The sequence below is a fragment of the Eriocheir sinensis genome, chromosome 17 (assembly GCF_024679095.1).
Source record: "Eriocheir sinensis breed Jianghai 21 chromosome 17, ASM2467909v1, whole genome shotgun sequence".
NCBI classification, from domain to species: Eukaryota; Metazoa; Arthropoda; class Malacostraca; order Decapoda; family Varunidae; genus Eriocheir; species Eriocheir sinensis.
This window is the reverse complement of record NC_066525.1, coordinates 5,163,159-5,184,788: the sequence shown is the minus strand read 5'-3', so window position 1 is coordinate 5,184,788 and position 21,630 is coordinate 5,163,159. Positions and strand designations below refer to the sequence as shown.

The 21,630-nt window shown below is 46.1% G+C and overlaps 1 protein-coding gene across 2 annotated transcripts in view; it reads left to right on the top strand.

Moving 5' to 3' along the window:
* Positions 1-6,644: 6,644 nt before the first annotated feature.
* The window catches only part of LOC126999831 (uncharacterized), a 17,080-nt gene continuing 2,094 nt past the window's right edge, over positions 6,645-21,630 (top strand). For both annotated transcript variants that reach the window (XM_050862858.1, XM_050862857.1), the window contains exons 1-6: positions 6,645-6,928; positions 15,587-15,883; positions 16,063-16,150; positions 16,238-16,373; positions 16,843-17,069; positions 20,876-21,630. The exon at positions 20,876-21,630 is cut by the window's right edge and continues 50 nt beyond it. In XM_050862858.1, the coding sequence (XP_050718815.1) occupies positions 15,593-15,883; positions 16,063-16,150; positions 16,238-16,373; positions 16,843-17,069; positions 20,876-21,630 (1,497 nt within the window). In that variant the 5' untranslated portion in view covers positions 6,645-6,928; positions 15,587-15,592. The remainder of the gene's footprint in view (positions 6,929-15,586; positions 15,884-16,062; positions 16,151-16,237; positions 16,374-16,842; positions 17,070-20,875) is intronic.

Sequence of the window (21,630 nt, the reverse complement as noted above, 5' to 3'; positions counted from 1 at the left end):
GAAGGAAAGGGAGAGGAGAGGTGAGAGATGGACAAGAAAAAAAGGAAGAGAGGAGATGGAAAAGACAAGATTATAACTGAAAAAAAGGAAAACAAAATAAGGAAAAGAGAAATGATAAATTGACATCGAAAGATTGAAAGGGAGAATAGTTAGATGGTTTAGTTAAATGGATAGTTTGAGATTGACTGACTGACTGATTGATTGATTGGGGACGTTCCATTATGACGTGAGGGAGAGGAGAGGAAGGGAGAGGGAGGGGAAGGAATTGGGGAGAGAGGGCTGAAGGGAGGGTAAGGGAGGAGACGTATCTGAAGGGGGGTCGTGTTGTAAGTCCAGCGAGGTTGTGGCTGCGGACATCGAGGGTTTGGTGGCGCCACGGATGACCAGGCGTTGAAGGTGGTAATGACAGACTCGCGACCACCAGCAGACCTTCTTAAACCAGGAATACTCATCTCTCTCTCTCTCTCTCTCTCTCTCTCTCTCTCTCTCTCTCTCTCTCTCTCTCTCTCTCTCTCTCTCTCTCTCTCTCTCTCTCTCTCTCTCTCTCTCTCTCTCTTCTTTCTTCTCTTTCTTCTTTTTTTCTTTTTTTCTTTTCTTTTCTTTTCTTCTCTCTCTCTCTCTCTCTCTCTCTCTGATCGTGTGATATGTTTGGTATTAAGTGTGTGTTATGAGTGCGTTGATTGTTTGCGTTATGTATGTATGTGTGTGGATCAATGTCAATGTGAGTGTTTGTGATCTAGTACATAAGTGTAAGTCTGTGTGCTTGTCTGCGTATGTGAAGAGGTTCCATGTTTATCTGTTGTTTGATGCGTGTTGTGATGCCAGGCGTTCGAGTGTAATTGTTTGTAATGAACCTTGCTGCCTTGGTGTTGATTTGTTCTGACCTATCAATGTTTGCGCGTCTTAAAGAATTTGAAAAACGTTCTTTTGTTATTCCTTACGTTGTCTGCGAAGTAAGTTGCTATGTGTTTGCGTTCCCTTTGTGTTGTCCAAGGCGGGTTTGGATTCACGTTCCAGGACGGTGAACTAAACAAACGCGCAGCGGGAAGCGGGACTCGATCTGGGTGAAGGGTGTTGGTGTTGGTGATCTTCCGCCCCCGCCTCTACGGGTATACCTTGCTCATGCTGATTCATTGTCTTTCGGCGAGTTATTCATCGTCTTATTTAACTTTTTATTCACCACCCCACACACACCGTCCTATTCACCGTTTGCTTCATGCGCCGCCTGATTCCACTTACTCATTACACACACATCTTTTTATTCACCGTTTTATTTCACTCCTCATTCACCCCATAAACCGTCTTGTTCACCGTTTTATTCATGGACCGCTTTATTCCACTTCTCATTCACCCCATAAACCGTCTTGTTCACCGTTTTATTCATGGACCGCTTTATTCCACTTCTCATTCACCTCACTCACCGTCTTTTTCAACGTTTTACTCACGGACCGTCTTATAGATTTGCAAAAGAATGCGTATGTCAAAAGCTGTTCATCCTTCCTTTCGGGCTGATCAATAAGTGGATATACTTGGGAAACACGTGAAACGCATAATGTGGTAACCTGAATGTCATACAGGCCCCGCGTCCCGGAGTGAAGGGTTATTTCCCGCCACAGGCTTAAAGGCCAATGTGACGGAGATGAGCACCGAGACCACGCGCAGCTACAGCGTATTCCCCTAACCTTATCCTTTGCAAGATGATTAGTTTGTATCTACTTTACGTTATGAAGATATCTATGTCATAATCACTAAGACTAAGCTAAAATACATGTAAAATAGATGTTCATGCTTAATCTTGTTTTCATATTGCAGCATATGAAATATCCAGAAAGAGGTGTTTGTGTTCATATGTGTGTGTGTGTGTTGGGGGGGGGGGGGGGCAGAAACTCACCTGGGAGCTAAGGGGCGCCAGCCTGAGGATGGCTGAGCACGGAGGTCATGCTCGCGTTTCTCGTCGGCAACAAAAAAGGGAGGACGGACCGGCGGAAGAAAAGGAGATAAAGAAGGAAGAAAGGAAGGGAGAAAGGGGACGGACGGAAGGAAGGGAGAAAGGGGATGGACGGAAGGAAGGGAGAGAAGGAAGGAAGAAAGGGAGGGAGAGAAGGAAGGAAGAAAGGAAGGGAGGGAAGAGACGGACGGAAGGAAGGGAGAGAAGGAAGAAAGGGAGGGAGAGAAGAAAGGAAGAAAGGAAGGGAGGGAACGGACGGACGGAAGGAAGGGAGAGAAGGAAGGAAGAAAGGAAGGGAGGGAAGGGACGGACGGAAGGAAGGGAGACAAGGGACGGACGGAAGAAAGGGAGAGAAGGAAGGAAGAAAGGGAAGGAGGGAAGGGACGGACGGAAGGAAGGGAGACAAGGGACGCAGCGGACCGACTTGTTTTCCCTCCGTTTAGAACAGGCCACCGGTGCCGCGACCTCAGAGGAAGGACACAACACCGATCTGATCTTGTGTCTCATCAAGGATGCTGCGTTTTCCTTCTCGACGCAAAGGAGAACAAAACTAGAGTGATTAATTTCCTTTGTGCATATTAAGGTCGCCGCACACTGACAGGGGACACTGAGGTTGGTATCATAAGACACTTTCACTTCTAACATCAACTATTTCTAGAGGTCAAAGAGGGGGTCAAATGGGTTGTCATGAGTGCTTCTTTAGGTTCACTGTACAGAGGAAGAGTCAGACTACCACCAGGGTCATAAAACTACCCCTGGAAATGCCCACAACTTCTACGACAGCCCTGCCAAATATGTGAACTTGGGCGACGAAATGTTTCAAGATACGACCCTGACACGTTGCGTAAACAATAGGACATTACGTTATAGCCTCATGCATAACGATCAAGGTTGTCCAAGTTACCGTGAATAGATAAGGCGAAGGTGGTTGAACTATTTATCTTCCATAGTGTGATCCAAGTGAACTATTTACCTGCCACTTTCAACTACATCGCCATCCATATGAACTATTTAGCTTCCATATGTATCCGAAATTGACCTTTCTTCTGCCCGCTCCTGTTTGCTCTTGCCGGAGAAGCGCTGAATGGGCTTTTCTTTTTTTCCTTTTCTTTGTTAGCCTTGACCTGTTTCTTTTACTGAAAAAAAAAAAAAAGCTACACATGCCCCAATCAGTCCAGTGTGTTGCTTGGATATTAAGGTGGGTCTTCATCTTACTCAGAGTGACACATTGCAGATTATGGCTTATTTAGAGTGACACATTGCAGATTCAGGCTTATTCAGAGTGACACATTGCAGATTCAGGCTTATTTAGAGTGACACATTGCAGATTCAGGCTTATTCAGAGTGACACATTGTTGATTCAGGCTTATTCAGAGTGACACATTGCAGATTCAGGCTTTTTCAGAGTGACACATTGCAGATTCAGGCTTATTCAGAGTGGCACATTGTTGATTCAAGCTTTTCCAGAGTGACAAATTGTTGATTCAAGCTTTTCCAGAGTGACACATTGCAGATTCAGGCTTATTCAGAGTGACACATTGCAGATTCAGGCTTATTCAGAGTGACACATTGCAGATTCAGGCTTTTCCAGAGTGACACATTGCAGATTCAGGCTTATTCAGCGTGACACATTGCAGATTCAGGCTTATCCAGAGTGACACATTGCAGATTCAGGCTTATTCAGAGTGACACATTGTTGATTCAAGCTTTTCCAGAGTGACACATTGTTGATTCAAGCTTTTCCAGAGTGACACATTGCAGATTCAGGCTTATTCAGAGTGACACATTGTTGATTCAAGCTTTTCCAGAGTGACACATTGCAGATTCAGGCTTTTCCAGAGTGACACATTGCAGATTCAGGCTTATTCAGAGTGACACATTGCAGATTCAGGCTTTTCCAGAGTGACACATTGCAGATTCAGGCTTATTCAGAGTGACACATTGCAGATTCAGGCTTTTCCAGAGTGACACATTGCAGATTCAGGCTTATCCAGAGTGACACATTGCAGATTCAAACTTATTCAGAGTGTCACATTGCAGATTAAGGCTTACTCAGAGTGACACATAGCAGATTAAGGCTTATTCAGCGTGACATATTGCAGATTAAGGCTTATTCAGAGTGACACATTGTTGATTCAGGCTTTTCCAGAATGACACATTGCAGATTCAGGCTTATTCAGCGTGACATATTGCAGATTAAGGCTTATTCAGAGTGACACATTGTTGATTCAGGCTTTCCCAGAGTGACACATTGCAGATTCAGGCTTTTCCAGAGTGACACATTGCAGATTCAGGCTTTTCCAGAGTGACACATTGCAGAGTCAGGCTATTCAGAGTGACACATTGCAGATTCAGGCTTATCCAGAGTGACACATTGCAGATTCAGGCTTATCCAGGGTGACACATTGCAGATTCAGGCTTATCCAGAGTGACACATTGTTGATTCAGGCTTTTCCAGAGTGACACATAGGAGATTAAGGCTTATTCAGTGACACATTGCAGATTCAGGCTTTTCCAGGGTGACACATCGTTGATTCAGGCTTTTCCAGAGTGACACATTGCAGATTCAAACTTATTCAGAGTGTCACATTGCAGATTCAGGCTTATTCAGAGTGACACATTGCAGATTCAGGCTTATCCAGAGTGACACATTGTTGATTCAGGCTTATTCAGCGTGACACATTGCAGATTCAGGCTTTTCCAGAGTGACACATTGCAGATTCAGGCTTTTCCAGAGTGACACATTGCAGATTCAGGCTTATTCAGAGTGACACATTGTTGATTCAGGCTTATCCAGAGTGACACATTGTTGATTCAGGCTTATCCAGAGTGACACATTGTTGATTCAGGCTTATCCAGAGTGACACATTGCAGATTCAGGCTTTCCCAGAGTGACACATTGCAGATTCAGGCTTTTCCAGAGTGACACATTGCAGATTCAGGCTTTTCCAGAGTGACACATTGCAGATTCAGGCTTTCCCAGAGTGACACATTGCAGATTCAGGCTTTCCCAGAGTGACACATTGCAGATTCAGGCTTTCCCAGAGTGACACATTGCAGATTCAGGCTTTTCCAGAGTGACACATTGCAGATTCAGGCTTTCCCAGAGTGACACATTGCAGATTCAGGCTTTTCCAGAGTGACACATTGCAGATTCAGGCTTTCCCAGAGTGACACATTGCAGATTCAGGCTTTCCCAGAGTGACACATTGCAGATTCAGGCTTTCCCAGAGTGACACATTGCAGATTCAGGCTTTCCCAGAGTGACACATTGCAGATTCAGGCTTATTCAGAGTGACACATTGCAGATTCAGGCTTATTCAGAGTGACACATTGCAGATTCAGGCTTATTCAGAGTGACACATTGCAGATTCAGGCTTATTCAGAGTGACATATTGCAGATTCAGGCTTATTCAGAGTGACACATTGCAGATTCAGGCTTATTCAGAGTGACACATTGCAGATTCAGGCTTTTCCAGAGTGACACATTGCAGATTCAGGCTTTCCCAGAGTGACACATTGCAGATTCAGGCTTTTCCAGTGACACATCGTTGATTAAGGCATTTAGAAATAATTTATGTTAGAGTCGGAGGCGTCTAAGAATACTGACCCAAGTCTTTTGCCCGCCCAGCCCTTCTCCGACCAGCCTCATGGTGCTCAATCTCAAGCAGCATCGCTTCTCTCTTCCCTCGTCTCCTTCACGTTGAGAGCGACGGTGCCAAGCAATCAACGCACTGTGTAATGGCACATAAACGTCTGAAGGATCCGGTTCGTGTGGGGAGCAGGACCGGAATTAGTGGTCGCCGGAACTAATTAAGATGTTCGTGAGGCGAGGAAAAGGCCGCTCGAAAGCCTCACATCCTCGGAGGGTCAGAGAGAACGGGAGGATGACAGGGTGGTGCTAGAGGGGTGGGAGACGGTGAGGACGAGGGTGGGGGAAAAGACTTGAGTGTCGGGGAAGGAGAGATAAGTGTGATGGAAGACTGGAAGCGTTGGGTGAAGTCGGAGGTGAGAAAAGACTGGAACGGTGAGGACGAGGGTGGGTGAAAAGACTTGAGTGTCGGGGAAGGAGAGATAAGTGTGGTGGATGGATGGAAGCGTTGGGTGAAGTCGGAGGTGAGAAAAGACTGGAACGGTGAGGACGAGGGTGGGTGAAAAGACTTGAGTGTCGGGGAAGGAGAGGGATGGAAGATCCAGAAAAGACTGGAAACGATGAGGACGAGGGTGGGTGAAAGACTGGAACGATGAGGACGAGGGTGGGTGAAAAGACTTGAGTGTCGGGGAAGGAGATATAAGTGTGATGGAAGACTGGAAGCGTTGGGTGAAGTCGGAGGTGAGAAAAGACTGGAACGAGTACGGTTTGGAAGGCCTGAACGTCGGGGAAGGCCTGTCAAAATGTTTTATGGAAGAAGAGTTGACATTTTCCGTGGCTTTAGAGAAGTGAGAGGGTTTAGGATTATGAATATTGGTGTGAAAGTAGTTGAATTGTTGCTTTTAATCCCCTGAAAATCCCAAACTTTTATAATCGCAACAACCCCTCAAACCCCCCGCACCCCCCCCCCCAAAAAAAAAAAAAAAAAACGTGTACTACCATGACCTTACACGCCGGAGGTCAGCACGGCAACCCTCGAGGACCCCCCCCCCAAAAAAAAAAAAATACAAACGTGTACTACCATGACCTTACGAGCCGGAGGTCAGCACGGTAACCCTCGAGGCCCTTTAGGTGGACAGAGGAGCCCCCGGAACCCCCAGCGAGAGGCAAGACGGTGGGACGCATGCGCAGGGTGGCGGCGGGGGCTTCACGGCGGAGTGTACATATATTACCAGGTGGCGGGGGGACGAAGCCAGTGCCGCCTGTGTCCCGCGCCGTGAGTGCCTTGGCTAGTGAGTGTCAAGACGTGCCAGGTATCGGAAGTGCTGAGGAGGCTTCTTTAGGCCCACGTTCACGCGGGTACGAGCGGCGGCGGCGGCGAAACCAAGGTAAATAAGTTAAGTTTTCGCTTCTTCCCCATCTAAGGACATCCCCGCCAGGACACACCTAAAACATGAGACTGTATTCCTAATCCTATCGACGCCTCAGTTCTCCTGTTTGAAAAGCCTCTCGTAAATTGAAGTTGCTGAGGTTTTCATGGAGTGTGTTGTGATGGTAGTGATATTTTTACACGACTTCTGCGTCTTCAACGGGAAAACAACACCCATGAAAATCCCCTGTTTGAAAAGCCTCTCGTAAATAGAAGTTGCTGAGGTTTTCATGGAGTGTGTTGTGATGGTAGTGATAGTTTTACACGACTTCTGTATCTTCAACGGGAAAACAACACCCATGAAAATCCCCTGTTTGAAAAGCCTCTCGTAAATAGTAGTTGCTGAGGTTTTCATGGAGTGTGTTGCGATGGTAGTGATATTTTTACACGACTTCTGCATCTTCGACGGGAAAACACCACCCATAAAAACCCGGGTACTCTTCTCTGTGGCCTTGGAAGATGGTAGTAAGGGAACCCGATGCGTTTGAGACTATGGACCACGGACACCGACGCCCTTTCTCTTGTTAACGGCATAAAGAAAACATGGCGTGCGTCCCCCCTTCCAATTTTTATAGTATCCCTTTTTCATCCTTCAAAATAAGACCTTTCTCGCATCAGCACAACTAAAGCATGGAAATCGACGGCCTTTCTCTTATTAACGGCAAAAAGAAAACATGGCGTACGTTCTCCCTTCCCAATTTTTGTAGTGTCCCATTTTCATCCTTCAAAATAAGGCATTCCTCGCATCGACACAACTAAAGCATGGAAATTGATGGCCCTCCTCTTCCTAACGCATAAAGAAAAGAAAATAAGACCCACCTCCTCCCCTCTTCCTACACGCAAGCTTTCTCAATATCATTTTCATCCTTCAAAATAAGACATTCCTCGCATCGACACAACTGAAGCATGGAAATTGATGGCCCTCCTCTTCCTAACGCATAAAGAAAAGAAAAGAAGGCCCACTTCCTCCCCTCTTCCTACACGCAAGCTTTCTCAATATCACTTTCTTCGATCGTGGTGATATCAGCAAACAAATAGTCGTGATGCGCCCTCAGACTTCCTTTCCGACGGTTCTTTTCTTGCTAACGGAAAGAATGAGAAAGTGAGGTCCGAGTTTTCTCCTCTTGCACACTTTCTTAATATCACTTTCTTTGCCCGTGGTTATCTTATCAACAAACTAGTGCTTGTGACGGCCATTCTCTTACCAACGTCATAAAAAAATATATGGCGTAAGTCCCCCCCCCCCCCCACACCCTCCTACACACAATCTTTTTAATATCACTTTTTTTGCTTGTGGTTGTCCGTGGTTATCTTATCAACAAACTATCAAAAAAAGTTTGTCATTCTCTTATCTTACTAACGTCATAAAAGAAAGAAGTTAAGGCCTAAGTCCCCCCCCCCCCCCGCCCTCTACACACAAACTCTTTAATATCACTTTTTTTTGCTTGTGGTTATCTTATCAACAACATATACTCGTAATGCGCCCTCAAGCTTCCTTTCCGATGGCCCTTCTCTTCCTGCCGTCAATAACAACAAAATTCCCACGCGTTTCCACCTCGTCCCCTCCCCCCCTTACACATAAGAACATAAGAACATAGGAGTCTGCAAGAGGCCGGTAGTCCTGTACGAGGCAGCTCCTTTGAACCTAAGCTCCCGTGAACCTAACCCCACCTAATATCTCTGTCCATGAATTTATCTAATCTATTTTTGAATGTGACATTTGTATTGGCACTTACCACATGACTGCTAAGCCTATTCCACTCATCCACCACTCTGTCAGTAAACCGATTTTTGCCTATGTCTCTGTTGAATCTGAATTTATCCAGTTTAAACCCATTACTACGTGTCCTACCCGGTTCTCGTATCAACAAAACCTTATGAATACCCCCACATTTTCTTGACATCCATTTCTTTGCTCGCGGTTATGTTATCAGCAAACCCATGCTCCTGATACGTCCCCTAAGCTGTCATTTCCCTCCCCGCGTGACGAAACAAGTCGAGGATTGAGAGGGAGATCAGCACGAAGATATGATACAATGATTATTTACACCGTTTGTATGTTTATGTTCGTGCGACCTTCCTTGATGCACTGAATAAAGAAAAAAGAAAAAGAAATCGTAAGAGAATAGTAAGGCATGGTAAAGTTATTCTCCCGGTAAATCCAAACAAATAGTAATATATCATACGAGTAAAGTGATGGATAGTAAAGTTATTCTCGCGGCAAAGACTGATAAAAAGCAAACATATGAACATGGAATCAACAAGAAGGCGCCACAGTGTAATCGAAGCCATCCCATCGAGTGCTCCGCCATCTGCTTCCTGCACCTGAACACGACACTGACCTAAACAAACAGACTACGGAGACAGCAAAGACAAACGACACCAGCGATAAAGGAATCATCATCATCATCATCATCATCATCATCAACAACAACAACAACAACAACAACAACAACAACAACAACAACAACAACAACAACAACAACAACAACAACAACAACAACAACAACAACAACAACAAGGATGAAAGAAAGAAAATGAAAATGACAAAATACATAGATAGATAGATAGATAAAGGAGAGAGAGAGAGAGAGAGAGAGAGAGAGAGAGAGAGAGAGAGAGAGAGAGAGAGAGAGAGAGAGAGAGAGAGAGAGAGAGAGAGAGAGAGAGAGAGAGAGAGAGAGAGAGAGATAATATATGTAATTGCTATACTGAAACGACTGATCAAATTCGTAAAATCCTGAAATACTTCGTGCGTGATCGGAGCCTCTTTAGCCACCTCTCTTTCCCATGCACTCCTTTCTCCTCCTCCTCCTCCTCCTCCTCCTCCCCTCCACACTCATCGCTGCCTCAGGTTATAGAAACTCCTCCTAAGTCAGCGTTAGAGCTTCGCTAATGAGTTCAGAAACCTTAATGATCTAGAGCGAGATAAACCTGTGGCTGAGAGAGGTGATGGATGAGCAGGAGGAGGAGGAGGAGGAGGAGGAGGAGGAGGAGGAGGAGGAGAAAGGAAGAAGTGCAAGGGAGAGTGAGTGGACCAGTGGACTGATGGTGGTTGAATGGAGAGAGTTGCTAAGGAGACTCCGGTTAGGAACGAAATATTTTAGGATTGAACGAATTTGTTAAGTTGTTTCATTATAGCAATTAAATAAGACCTCTCTCTCCTTTTCTATCTATGGGGGCAGGGAATGAGAGGGTGAAGAGATGGGGTAGATAGGCGAAGAAAAATTATATGTGTCAAGGCAAGGAAAGAGTGATTAACAGATTGTATATAGGTTAGGGAATACGAGTGTGTGTGTGTGTGTGTAGGTGTGTGTAGGGGAAGGGGAAAGGGGGTGACATGGGCTAGATAGGTGCTGAAATAGTATGTGTCAAGGCAGGGAAAGGGGATTAAACAGAGTGTGTATGGGTTAGGAAAGACGACTGGGTAAGAGTGTATATGTGTGTTGGTGTGTAAGGGAGGAAGAACGACAGATTGTGGATGGGTGAGGAAAGACAGCGTGAGTGAAGGAGAGGGTGGGGAGCAAGGGAAGACAGAATGAGGGTGAGTGAGGGATGGGGCGGCAAGGAGAAGGAAGGTGAGGGAGCGAGCGACTGGCTGAGCGTGACGCAACTCGCTCAGGTAGGCAACATATGGCCTGCCACCGACCGTCCCGCCGTATGGCACTCAGTCGGACTTTCTATCACGGCGGTATACTCGTTCTGTGCGGCCTTCACACGGTATTAGTGCAAGATTGGAGATGATAGCGATGAACACGAGAACTAAAAGCATAATAAAGTCAAAATGATAATAACAAGGAAGAAGAGACATCCACACACGTCATTGTAGCAAGCGACAAGTACAACAATAAGCAGGAATAGTAATAATAACATAATGAATGGCGTATTAGTGTATCCGTGAGGCGTGTGGGGAGTGAGGGTCGCGGCGGGGCAGGGGGGATGGGGGGGAGCTTCCATGCATGTTTGTTTCCGGGACAGCAAGGGGGAAAAACACACACACACACACACACACACAAACACACACACACACACACCAGAGGCACACGTCACAACAACACATCCCGTCACCGCAAATTATCAGCTGCACCAATAACAATACAAATATCCGGGATGCTTGGATAAAAGACACACATACACACACACATACATACACACATCATAACCACACACACACTTCCTGCAATCATATAAAAAGCTCTCACACATTCCTAAACGCACAATAGTAGAATATCTTTAAGTCATCTCAATGGCCTAAATGGGAAGCAATCTATCGTGGGTGAACCGCTACCGGGCGTTGGTGCTTCGTCATCGACTATGTAATTTTGTCTCGTCATGTTCGTCGTCATCATCACCTGTTTTGGGCTACTTCGAGTTCGATGTGAAGATGTCGTTCGTTATCATTTGTTATCATTACCATTCCTACCTTGTTGTTATCACTGTAATCGTCGTTTTCATCGTCATCGTCACCCTATCTTACGCGTCTCTTTTGGACACTCTACTCTCATTAAACCTGGTACCTGCGAGGATCATGTTTCTTAAAGGTCCCTCTAAGCGAGAAAAATGAGAAAAAGTCATCACTCACGCAAACCATTTCATAATATATATCAACGCATTTGTGATCAGTTTATGCATCATCTATTTTGGGGGGTTTACATCATGGCAAAAATGTGGCCCGTCGCTGGTAACACGGTAAGGCCACAAATTTGGCCCGTCGCTGCTACCGGGTTAAAGGGGCAGTGCTTAGCGGGCTCTTTTGCTTTCATATGTTTTGCCCTTGAACTGCTTCCTTACTGTAAAAAAAAAAATGCAAATCGCTGGTAACGCAATCCTCAAGCTAAAAATTAAGTTTGCCAATTCCCTTTTAAAAGACGAGTGGGGGGAAGGGGCGAGGGCGGGAGGGCGACGAGCGACCACACAGACCACAAGGCGGGTCGGAATGGCCGCAAGCTGTCATTGCCGCAAGTACTCGAGGAAATCATAATATTTACTTATCCTGAGGTTGCTTAAACAAACCTCAAAACTCCTCCATAATAAAGCAGTTAAAAGCAGACGTCCTGGAGCCACCCCGACTTCCTTCTTTCCAGCTTTTTCCTCTTTGATAAAACTGGATACGAGGGGTCATGGCAAAGAGGGGGAGCTTGTGGGAAACTGGTATGTAATTCGCCTGTTTGTGCTTCTCTTACACGTTTTCTGTCTATCTTTTCATTATATCCGTGTGTCGTTGAGTCTACCACTTATAAATACTACGACTGGTCATGGTGAAGAGACAAAGTTGGCGCGAGATTGCGATACGAGTCTACTTCTCAAGGGGCTATTACACTAGGCAAATTTTCCGTGGATCTTCAGTCAAACCACGATTTCCGCTAGCGTGGTTCTCATTTGTTTCTTGTTATTGCTGCTGCTGCTGATGATGATGAGTAATACCGTCGTCCTTCGGTGAAATCTACTGTTGCTTTGAAAGATCGTGGACACGTCAGAAAACCACGGAAATATGAGAACCACCCCAGCGGAAATCTTTGTTTGACTGAAGATCCACGGAAAATTTGCCCAGTGTAATAGCCCCTTTATAAATGATACAAATGGTCATGGCAAAGGAACGGAGCTTGCGCAAGACTGAGATATGAGTCCACTACTTACACGTCACCTTAAACTACATAATCGTGCTTTATAATGATTACTTTCCTTGATAATCGTTGTGGTCGGGCGTCACGCGGAGCAAAGTGTCAAGCTGTCTGGACCACCTGCGTGCGTCCCAGGACCTTGCGCATCCGTCCACGACCTTCACGCCAGACACGCAGAGGAACGGGACGGACGGAAAGGTCACTCTGCCTTACTCCCTGATATCCGGTTTTTGGTCTGTTTGATTGTAAATATTAAATGTTGAATATTGCGGATGTTTGTGTGTGTTTGTCGTGTGTGTGTGTGTGTTTGTCGTGTGTGTGTGTGTGTGTGTGTGTGTGTGTGTGTATGCAGGCAGGAGGAACGACGTTGATGGTATTTGGCAAACATTAGTTACACATGATTACAAGGGAAAGTATTCGCGCGCACACACACACACACACACACACACACACACACACACACACACCGTCCCCCTCCCACACACTCATAATAATCGGAATTTATGTGCATTGGTCAACACTTGTACACGACTACGCATCAAAAAATAAAAAATAAACAAACATTTCTATATTTTAAACGCAGCAAAGGTTGGCAGCGCAAAACATAAGATTCTGTTGCAAGAGTATCTCAGAATCAACAACTGGCGACATGTAACCACAACACAGATAACAACAATAAAAAAAAAGATAGAGACAAGTATTGTTAGTAATAGTAAAGTATAAAGCACTAATATATATATAGGCATACATTCTACGCATATCTACTTGATGCTTATCCGTAAATATCAGCGCCTTACATCTACATTACCCAACGCTAACTACAAGACAGAATCCCTCCATGACAGCCGATGATAAAAATAAAAATAAATCTTCCATCAACGAAAAAGAGAACACAACACTGAATTTTTTTTTTACAGCAGAGGAAACAGTGCAAGGGCGTAAAAAAAAAAAAGAAAACAATAATGAAAAAAAAGCCCGCTAGTTACTGCTCCTGAATAGAGAAGAGTGGCCAAATGACTGCAGCAACGACAGCGATTTGACCGAGAAACGTCGAGGTGTATCTCCACAAAAAAGCCTTACGCAACACACACCCCTTCCTGCACCCCACCCACCCACCCATCCACCTCGGAGCCTCCAGTCATTGCCGCAAGACCTTTCCATCACGGGCGAGCGTTCCCGTAATTCAGTCTCACCACCAGATGGGAAATTATCTGCTAAAGAACCTATGATTTAGAAACAAGCGCCTGACAAGTAGAAAATATGTCACTCTTCTCCCCGTGAGCTGTGGGCCCTCCTTTCTTGCGGACAGATTAAAAGAGGAGGAAGGGGGAACAAGGAGGGGAACAAGTGGGAGGAACTAGAGGGGGGGAGGGGAGGAACGTTCTCACGCCTATTGTCAACCTTGAAGGAAACGCAAGAGATAATGAACCATGAGACTGACCTAATCTTAATAGTAGTAGAATTACGCAGATTATTTAAACGCCTTAGTGGTATTTGTTAACAGTTGTGTGGCTAGTCTGGCTTTTTAATTCCACTGTTGGGACGAAGTTAGTTAGAAGTGTTGGACATATTACAAATTCAGTCGTAAAGAATGATATAATGAATCAACGAAACCACATAACCACGCCTTGAGAAACGAGTCAAAAAAGATAAGTCAACCACATTATTTTTGTTAAAGATTAATATGACGTTAAAAAAAAAACAGGTAGTAGTAGTAGTAGTAGTAGTAGTAGTAGTAGTAGTAGTAGTAGTAGTAGTGGTAGTAGTAGACTAATGACTGATGCATCGAGAGAACTTGCACGTCTTATCTGATAACGAAATGAACTTGTCGGGATAACTTTATAATTCTTCGACTTAATTAAAGAAAAAGCAAAATGTTGAAGGAAATGAGAAAAATGCAGCTTATAGGCACGCATTCTCAGACGCTTTCGGCATTCACCACAAGCATTTCCAAAGGCCACAAGGGAGATTAGTCGAGTTCTCGTGAGTGTTTTTAAAGTTCCTGGTGAAGAAGCCTTGTCAAACTACCACTAGGCTCATGAAACTACTGAAACTACCCTTGGAAATACTAACACCACAACCTCTACGAAAGTCTTACCAAATGTTGAGAATGTGCGCCGAAAAAAAAGGAGGATTGCTATCTACTGTACTGTTGAAATCCCCGACGGCTGAATTTTCTTTTATATTTTTTTCATCTTTTTGTTCTGTGTCACGCGTCGGGGGATGAGATACGGATGTTACCAGGAGACACGTATGAGAGGAGGGAGGAAGAGGCAGCAGCATATGGTGGAGGGAGGCAAGGTCACCAGTCACCAGCCAGAATAAGAGGCGGATTGCTATCTACTGCACTGTTGAAATTCCCGACGGCTGACTTATATTTTTTCATCTTTTTGTTGTGTGTCACGCGTCGGGGGATGAGATACGGATGTTACTAGGAGACACGTACGAGAGGAGGGAGGAAGAGGAAACAGCATATGGTGGAGGGAGGCAAGGTCACCAGTCACCCACCCTCCGCTCACCGTCACAACGCCACGCTCCCCTTCGCCAATCCCTGTGTCGTCACCAAGCCCTAGAGTGTGTGTACGTGTGTGTGTGTGTGTGTGTGTGTGTGTGTGTGTGTGTGTGTGTGTGTGTGTGTGTGTGTGTGTGTGTGTGTGTGTGTGTGTGTGTGTGTCTAATTATCTATCTATCCATCTATCTGTTAATCTATTCATCTATCTATTTATCTATCTATCTATTTATCTATCGCAGTAAAAATCCTTCCGCCGAGCGACGTGCAGACCGGATTGTCCCGATATGAACACTGATATATTTTCTGCACCTTTTTAAGACTTTTGACGCCACATGGAAGACCAAGTTTCATATATACATAAAAAAAAGATGAACGCAATCCCTTGAGTGGCAGCGCGGCGTGCATACCGTGCCTTGTCTTCGCTTTCTTTGTGGAGCTTCCCGTTATTGATTTCGTCTTCTCACTTTTTTTTCTGATCTTCCAGACGACAATGACGACCACGGTGTCCAGGATATGTCTCCTGCTGATGGTGGCGGCGTGCCTGGGCTTGGCAGCGGGGCAGAGCACTGACTACTGCAAGTTCACGCCCGAACATACGCTGTGCAAATTTTCCGGGGTGGGTCCTCGCTGCGGGTCTCAAGTGCGGGGCAGAGGCGTGAGTTCCCAGAGCGCCGCGACCATCACGGCGATGCACAACCAGCTGAGGTCGCAGGTGGCGCGAGGAGAGGAGAGGAGAGGGGCGCCGGGCCCGCAGCCTCCCGCCGCTAACATGAGGACATTGGTCAGTGTTTCCTCCTCCTCCTAACGTTGACCTGTGGCACTATTCAAGCTTTAGGTATTTCTTGTTGAAGTATGTCGCCTCCACGCCGTGGCAGAGGCGCCTGGCTGTTTCATGAGTGACACTGTTAGTTTGTGTAAGGCAGGATGATGTTGCATTCGTCAAGGAGTGTTTCCCGTCAGGTGTGGGACGATGAGCTGGCCAGAGTGGCGCAGCGGCACGCCGACCAGTGCGTCTTCGAGCACGAGTGTCCTGACTGTCGACGCGTGGGTGAGTAAGATCCTTGGCCGGGTGTGTGGGGGGTGGGGGGACCTTCCTGGGCTGGGCAGTAATACACTAATGCCATGCCTTCCACAGACAGGTTTGGGGTCGGCCAGAACCTTTTCATCAGCTTCCAGAGCAACCTGGACCTGAGGGTGCAGTGGAACCGCGCCATCCTCAGCTGGTACAACGAGGTGCAGGACTTCTCCAACAGCAGCATCCAGCCCTTCCAGTGAGTCCCCGAACACTGGACTCATTGTCTGGATTACTGATTTCCGTCCCTTGCATGACACCTTCCCTTCATCCCAGCTGGGCATCCATCGTGAATTTCTGATGAGCATTATTCTTAAAAAGATTTCCAATAAGACTCACTATAAAAAAATAAGATTAGTAACCCGCAGCTTTGATCCAGCACGAAGTAAATTATACATCAAGACGAAATACACACCGCTGCCTTGCGTGGCTTATAGCATTGCCGTCAGCCTTTAAAGAGCTTGGCTGATTGCGGCTGAGACAGAGTCGCAGACCATGCAGAGATCACTTATGTAAACATAGTAAAAGATCAGTGTTCTTACTCTCGTTCAGGTTAGGGTACAAGGCAATTGTACCCAAAGTTACTTCCTGTACGACACAGAGAATGTCTGCCCGTAGCCTGCAGTCAGTACCTTCCCCCTTCACCGCCTCCGTCATCTCTCCGTCAGGTTCACGCTGCAGACGGGGCACTACACGCAGATGCTATGGTGGGACACATCGCGCATCGGCTGTGGCTTCACGATGTTCCTGGAGGACGGGTGGTGGAAGAAGCTCTACACGTGTAACTACGGCCCGGCGGGGAACATTATCTTCAGCCAGATGTACCTCCGGGGCGCGCCGTGCTCCGCCTGCCCCGACGGCACCTCCTGCTCCCTGGAGTACCCGGGCCTCTGTGGTGAGAAGCGAGTTCATAGGAAGAATGCGATGCAGACAAATAGATGCATGTTCTTTTGTTGAGGCCAATACCATCGCCACTGCCAAGGATTTAATGGACTTTTAAGAAGGCGGCGTGGGCTAGTAAATGCATGATCTGGGGTGAAGTTCTTGTGCCGCCATATTGTTCCGGGCAAACCATCGCCAGTGTCCATATTTGAAGGAGGCGCGCGGGCAAGTAAATGCATGCTGTGAAGTCCTTGCGCCGCCATATTGTTCAGGGCAAACCATCGCCAAAGTCCATATTTGAAGGAGGCGCGCGGGCAAGTAACTGCATGCTGTGAAGTCCTTGCGCCGCCATATTGTTCCGGGCAAAACAAAGGCCATTGCTAAGGAATTTATGCATTTGAAAGAGGCAGCGAGGTACGTAAATGCATGCTCTGAGAGATAATTCTTGAGCCGCCATATTGTTCAGGGCAAACCATCCCCACTGCCAATGAATTTATGCATTTGAAAGAGGCGGCGAGGTACGTAAATGCATGCTCTGAGAGATAGTTCTTGAGCCGCCATATTGTTCAGGGCAAACCATCCCCACTGTCCACCCGTACAATGACACGAGAGAGTTTACGCCATTGAAGTTTATACATGGACCTAATAGTTATCGTATTTTCGGATGGAAGGAGCGTAGAGTGAATATACAAAGTTACACAAGGATACAAGACAAGGAAACAAAGCTACCGTACAGGGGATACACAAGGAAACACGAGAATTGAAGACAAGAAATGAGGTTAAAGAAAACATAGAAGGCACATAAGAAAAGAAAAGGAAACAAGGTGAAGGGACCGTAGAGGAGATACACAAGGGAACACGAGAATTGAAGACAAGAAAAGAGAGTAAAGAAAACGTAGAAGGCACACAAGAAAAGATGACAAGGAAACAAGGTGGAAGAAACATAGAGGGTGAACACGCGCAATTAAAAGACAAGGGAACAAGATGGAGGAAGCGTAGACGAAGACACAAAAATACAAGAAGGAAACAATATGGAAGGAACGTTGAGAGTTAATACACACAAATAAAAGACAAGGGAACAAGATGGAGGAAGCGTAGACGAAGACACGAAAATACAAGAAGGAAACAATATGGAAGGAACGTTGAGAATTAATACACAAGGACACACAGGAATACAGGACAAGGAAACAGATTGAACACCTAAGAATCCACACGAATGCAACACAAGGAAAAGCTGGTCAGTCAGTCAACACATGGACGCCCCCGAATACGAGTTCCTCACCATCTGCCTACCTCGTCCCCCGACACACCAGGGCACACCACGACGCAAGGACGCTACACAACAACTAATCATAACTAACCGTATACATTAATGGCGCTATACACACTAAATAATGAAGCTTGTAGTTAGCTGTATTTGAATGTATTTTAATCATGTTGCTACACGATGATTTTAGTTATTGCTTTGATTTTTAATTTGACTTCGATGCGCTGAGTTGATGCAGTGATTTTAGTTATGCTACACAAATTATCTTCATCATGTTGCTAACCGTAATTAATCGAAAATCACCTTAATTAACCGATAGACTAAATGTTTGCTATGTTTGACGAGTTTTCATTTTGTTTTAAGACTAGATTTGAAGTATGAGATAAACTACATTAAAGCGTAACGGCCTCTCTTTCCTTCTCTCTCTCTCTCTCTCTCTCTCTCTCTCTCTCTCTCATCTATCTATCTATCTACCTATCTATCTATCTATCTATCTTCTACTTTACAGGCAGATATACCACTGTAACAACTTTGATCAGCAGATTGGAGAGGGCATTATTCTTAACATATGATCCTTTAGTTTTAAGCATTGTTGCTATACTTATGTAATTTTACAGATCTGAATAAACGAGGGTCGTGTAGGTTAGTACATAGCTTTGTTCTGAATACCTTAACACTTGCGAACATGAAAGACACACGTCCAACATATCAACTAAGGTCAGGTAAGGATAACGAGGTCGTGAACTCTGAATTCCTTCCGCCTTGTTGACCTCTTAAGTACAGGTGAAAGGCTGGTGTTGATGTGGCCAGGTCGTGGACTAAGGTTAGATCACCGTTGCCAGACCATCGTACTCAGAGCCTCGTATTTACCGGTTTCTCACCCATAACCATTGCCAAGAAACACCAATAATTAACCACGACGCAAGGACGCTAGACAGCAACTAATCGTAACTAACTGTATACATTAATGGCGCTATACACACTAAATAATGAAGCTTGTAGTTAATTGTATTTGAATGTATTTTAAACGATAACTATATACGAAGGCAGTTATTGGGGTGAAGGAGGCAGTTCTTGGGTCGGAAATTGGCAAGCATAAAAGGCTGAGTACGACAACCTGGCAACTTTGGGTTAGATCCAGAACTATACGTGTTTTTTCACGTTTAACCTATGGCACCGGTAGGCTTTCTTAGTGGGGCCTGGTGATCGTCCCCAGCCCGTTATGGCGCAGGCAAGTGTTTTATATTGGCGCCATCTGTGCTGCTGACGGGGTGAATATATAGTGAAGTTTTAGATATATTTCGGTCTAGAGGTTAGTTCAACTTGATAACCTACAGACATAAAGGAAAAAAACACTCAGGAGACCAAAAAACAAGGCCAAAACACACCTCATCTCTGCTCCTCACATCTGTAAAGGGGCTATTGCACTGGGCAAATTTTCCGTGGATCTTCAGTCAAACCACGATTTCCGCTGGCGTGGTTCTCATATTTCCATGGTTTTCTGACGTGTCCACGATCTTCCAAAGCTACGGTAGAGTTCCTTGAATGACGACGGTATTACTCACCATCATCAGCAGCAGCAATAACAAGAAACAAATGAAAACCAGGCCAGCGGAAATCGTGGTTTGACTGAAGATCCACGGAAAATTTGCCCAGTGTAATAGCCCCTTAAGCCTCTCTCATTGCCCGGAGCATGATGGCCGTCAGGCAAAAAATGGCTTCACGCTCTGCCCTGACGCCTCTTTCCTTCCTGGTAGTAAGTACGGGTTCTTTTCATGCACGCCACGGATATCCTTCAATGCATGTGCTGCCTTCCCTGAGGTCAGTATGGAAGACACAAAGGAAAAAACACTCAGGAGACCAAAAAACAAGGCCAAAACACACCTCATCTCTGCTCCTCACATCTGTAAGCCTCTCTCATTGCCCTGAACATTATGGCCGACAGGCAAAAAATGGCTTCACGCTCTGCCGCCCGACGCCTCTTTCCCTTTTGGTGGTAAGTACGGGTTCTTTTCATGCACGCCACAGATGTCCTTCAATGCATGTGCTGTCTCCCCTGAGGCCGGCATGGATTCACGTGTCAACAACCTACAACGTCACTGGGTAAGTCATACTGTCTGACTCAAACCCGTAGATTTTCACGCCACATATGTCAGACCTGCCGTAGAGCTTCGGTATTTGTTCATTAAATACCAAAGTGGCTCGCTACGTAATTTTAACCAGCTCTATCGCTATCGCTTTTTTTTTTTTTGGGGGGGGGGAGATCAGTAGTTTTGTGGCCTTTTAATCCTTGTTTGTTTTTTTGTTTGCCCTTCATTGCTTCCTCTAATGTAAAAAAGAGAAAGAAGCGATCACTTCAAGCAAGCTCCTGTACACACAAACCTTCTATTACAACCACATAACCGTTATTCAATGATTAATACCATCAAGCAACTAGCGAGAGAGGTGGGAGCCAACACTTAGAATTTCGCGGACTCCTTTGGCAGCAACATGGCGGCTGTGATGAAGGTGGCCAAGCTCTTCTATACTATGACTGCTTATTGTGTTTATAGAGGCGAGCGACGACTTCGCCCTCGACGTCGATTCCCCCAGCACTGTTCTGCCGCCCACGCCTTCACAGGACGACATCAACACAATCTTCGAGGACTTCAAAGGCTTCAACGGCCTCATCAACATTAACAGCATCACTCCCAACGACGTGGATCTTGCGGCTCTCCTCTCATTCTTCAACAACCGCAGACGACCGGGCCTGATCACCGCCGCCCCGACCACGCCTCTTGCTGGGCCTGAGGGCAGTGAGTCCAGTGCTGCCCTAGCGGTGACAACGCCTTCCACAGCACCGATTGACGTCAGAGCTCCTGTGGCTGACGATAGTGATGTTTCTGAGACCACGACACCCACCACTGCTACTGTTGATCCAGGGCCCGATGCAGCCACTCCGGAGCCACAAGAAGAGTCCCTGACAGCAACCACCCTGACTCCGTCCCTCCCCGCAAGCCTTGTCGCCGCCCTCACCTCCCCTTCCCCGGTACAGAATGAAACCTTCGCTCCGATCATCGCCATCAGTGAGGAGCCATTGAGGGCGGGGAATGAGTCTACAGACGCCTTCGAGATGTCTTCCCCACGTGTAGAGGAACCTGAAGCAGAGAGGGTCACGCCGGAACTCGAGGCGCTAAGGATCCCTGAGGAAGGAGTGTCCACAGACGCCGCTACAAACACTGAGGAGCCCTTGACGCTGATGTCCTTCCTTAGGCGGGCGGGAACGAACACTCAAGTCATCCGCACCAGCTCACTCAACAACGTGTAC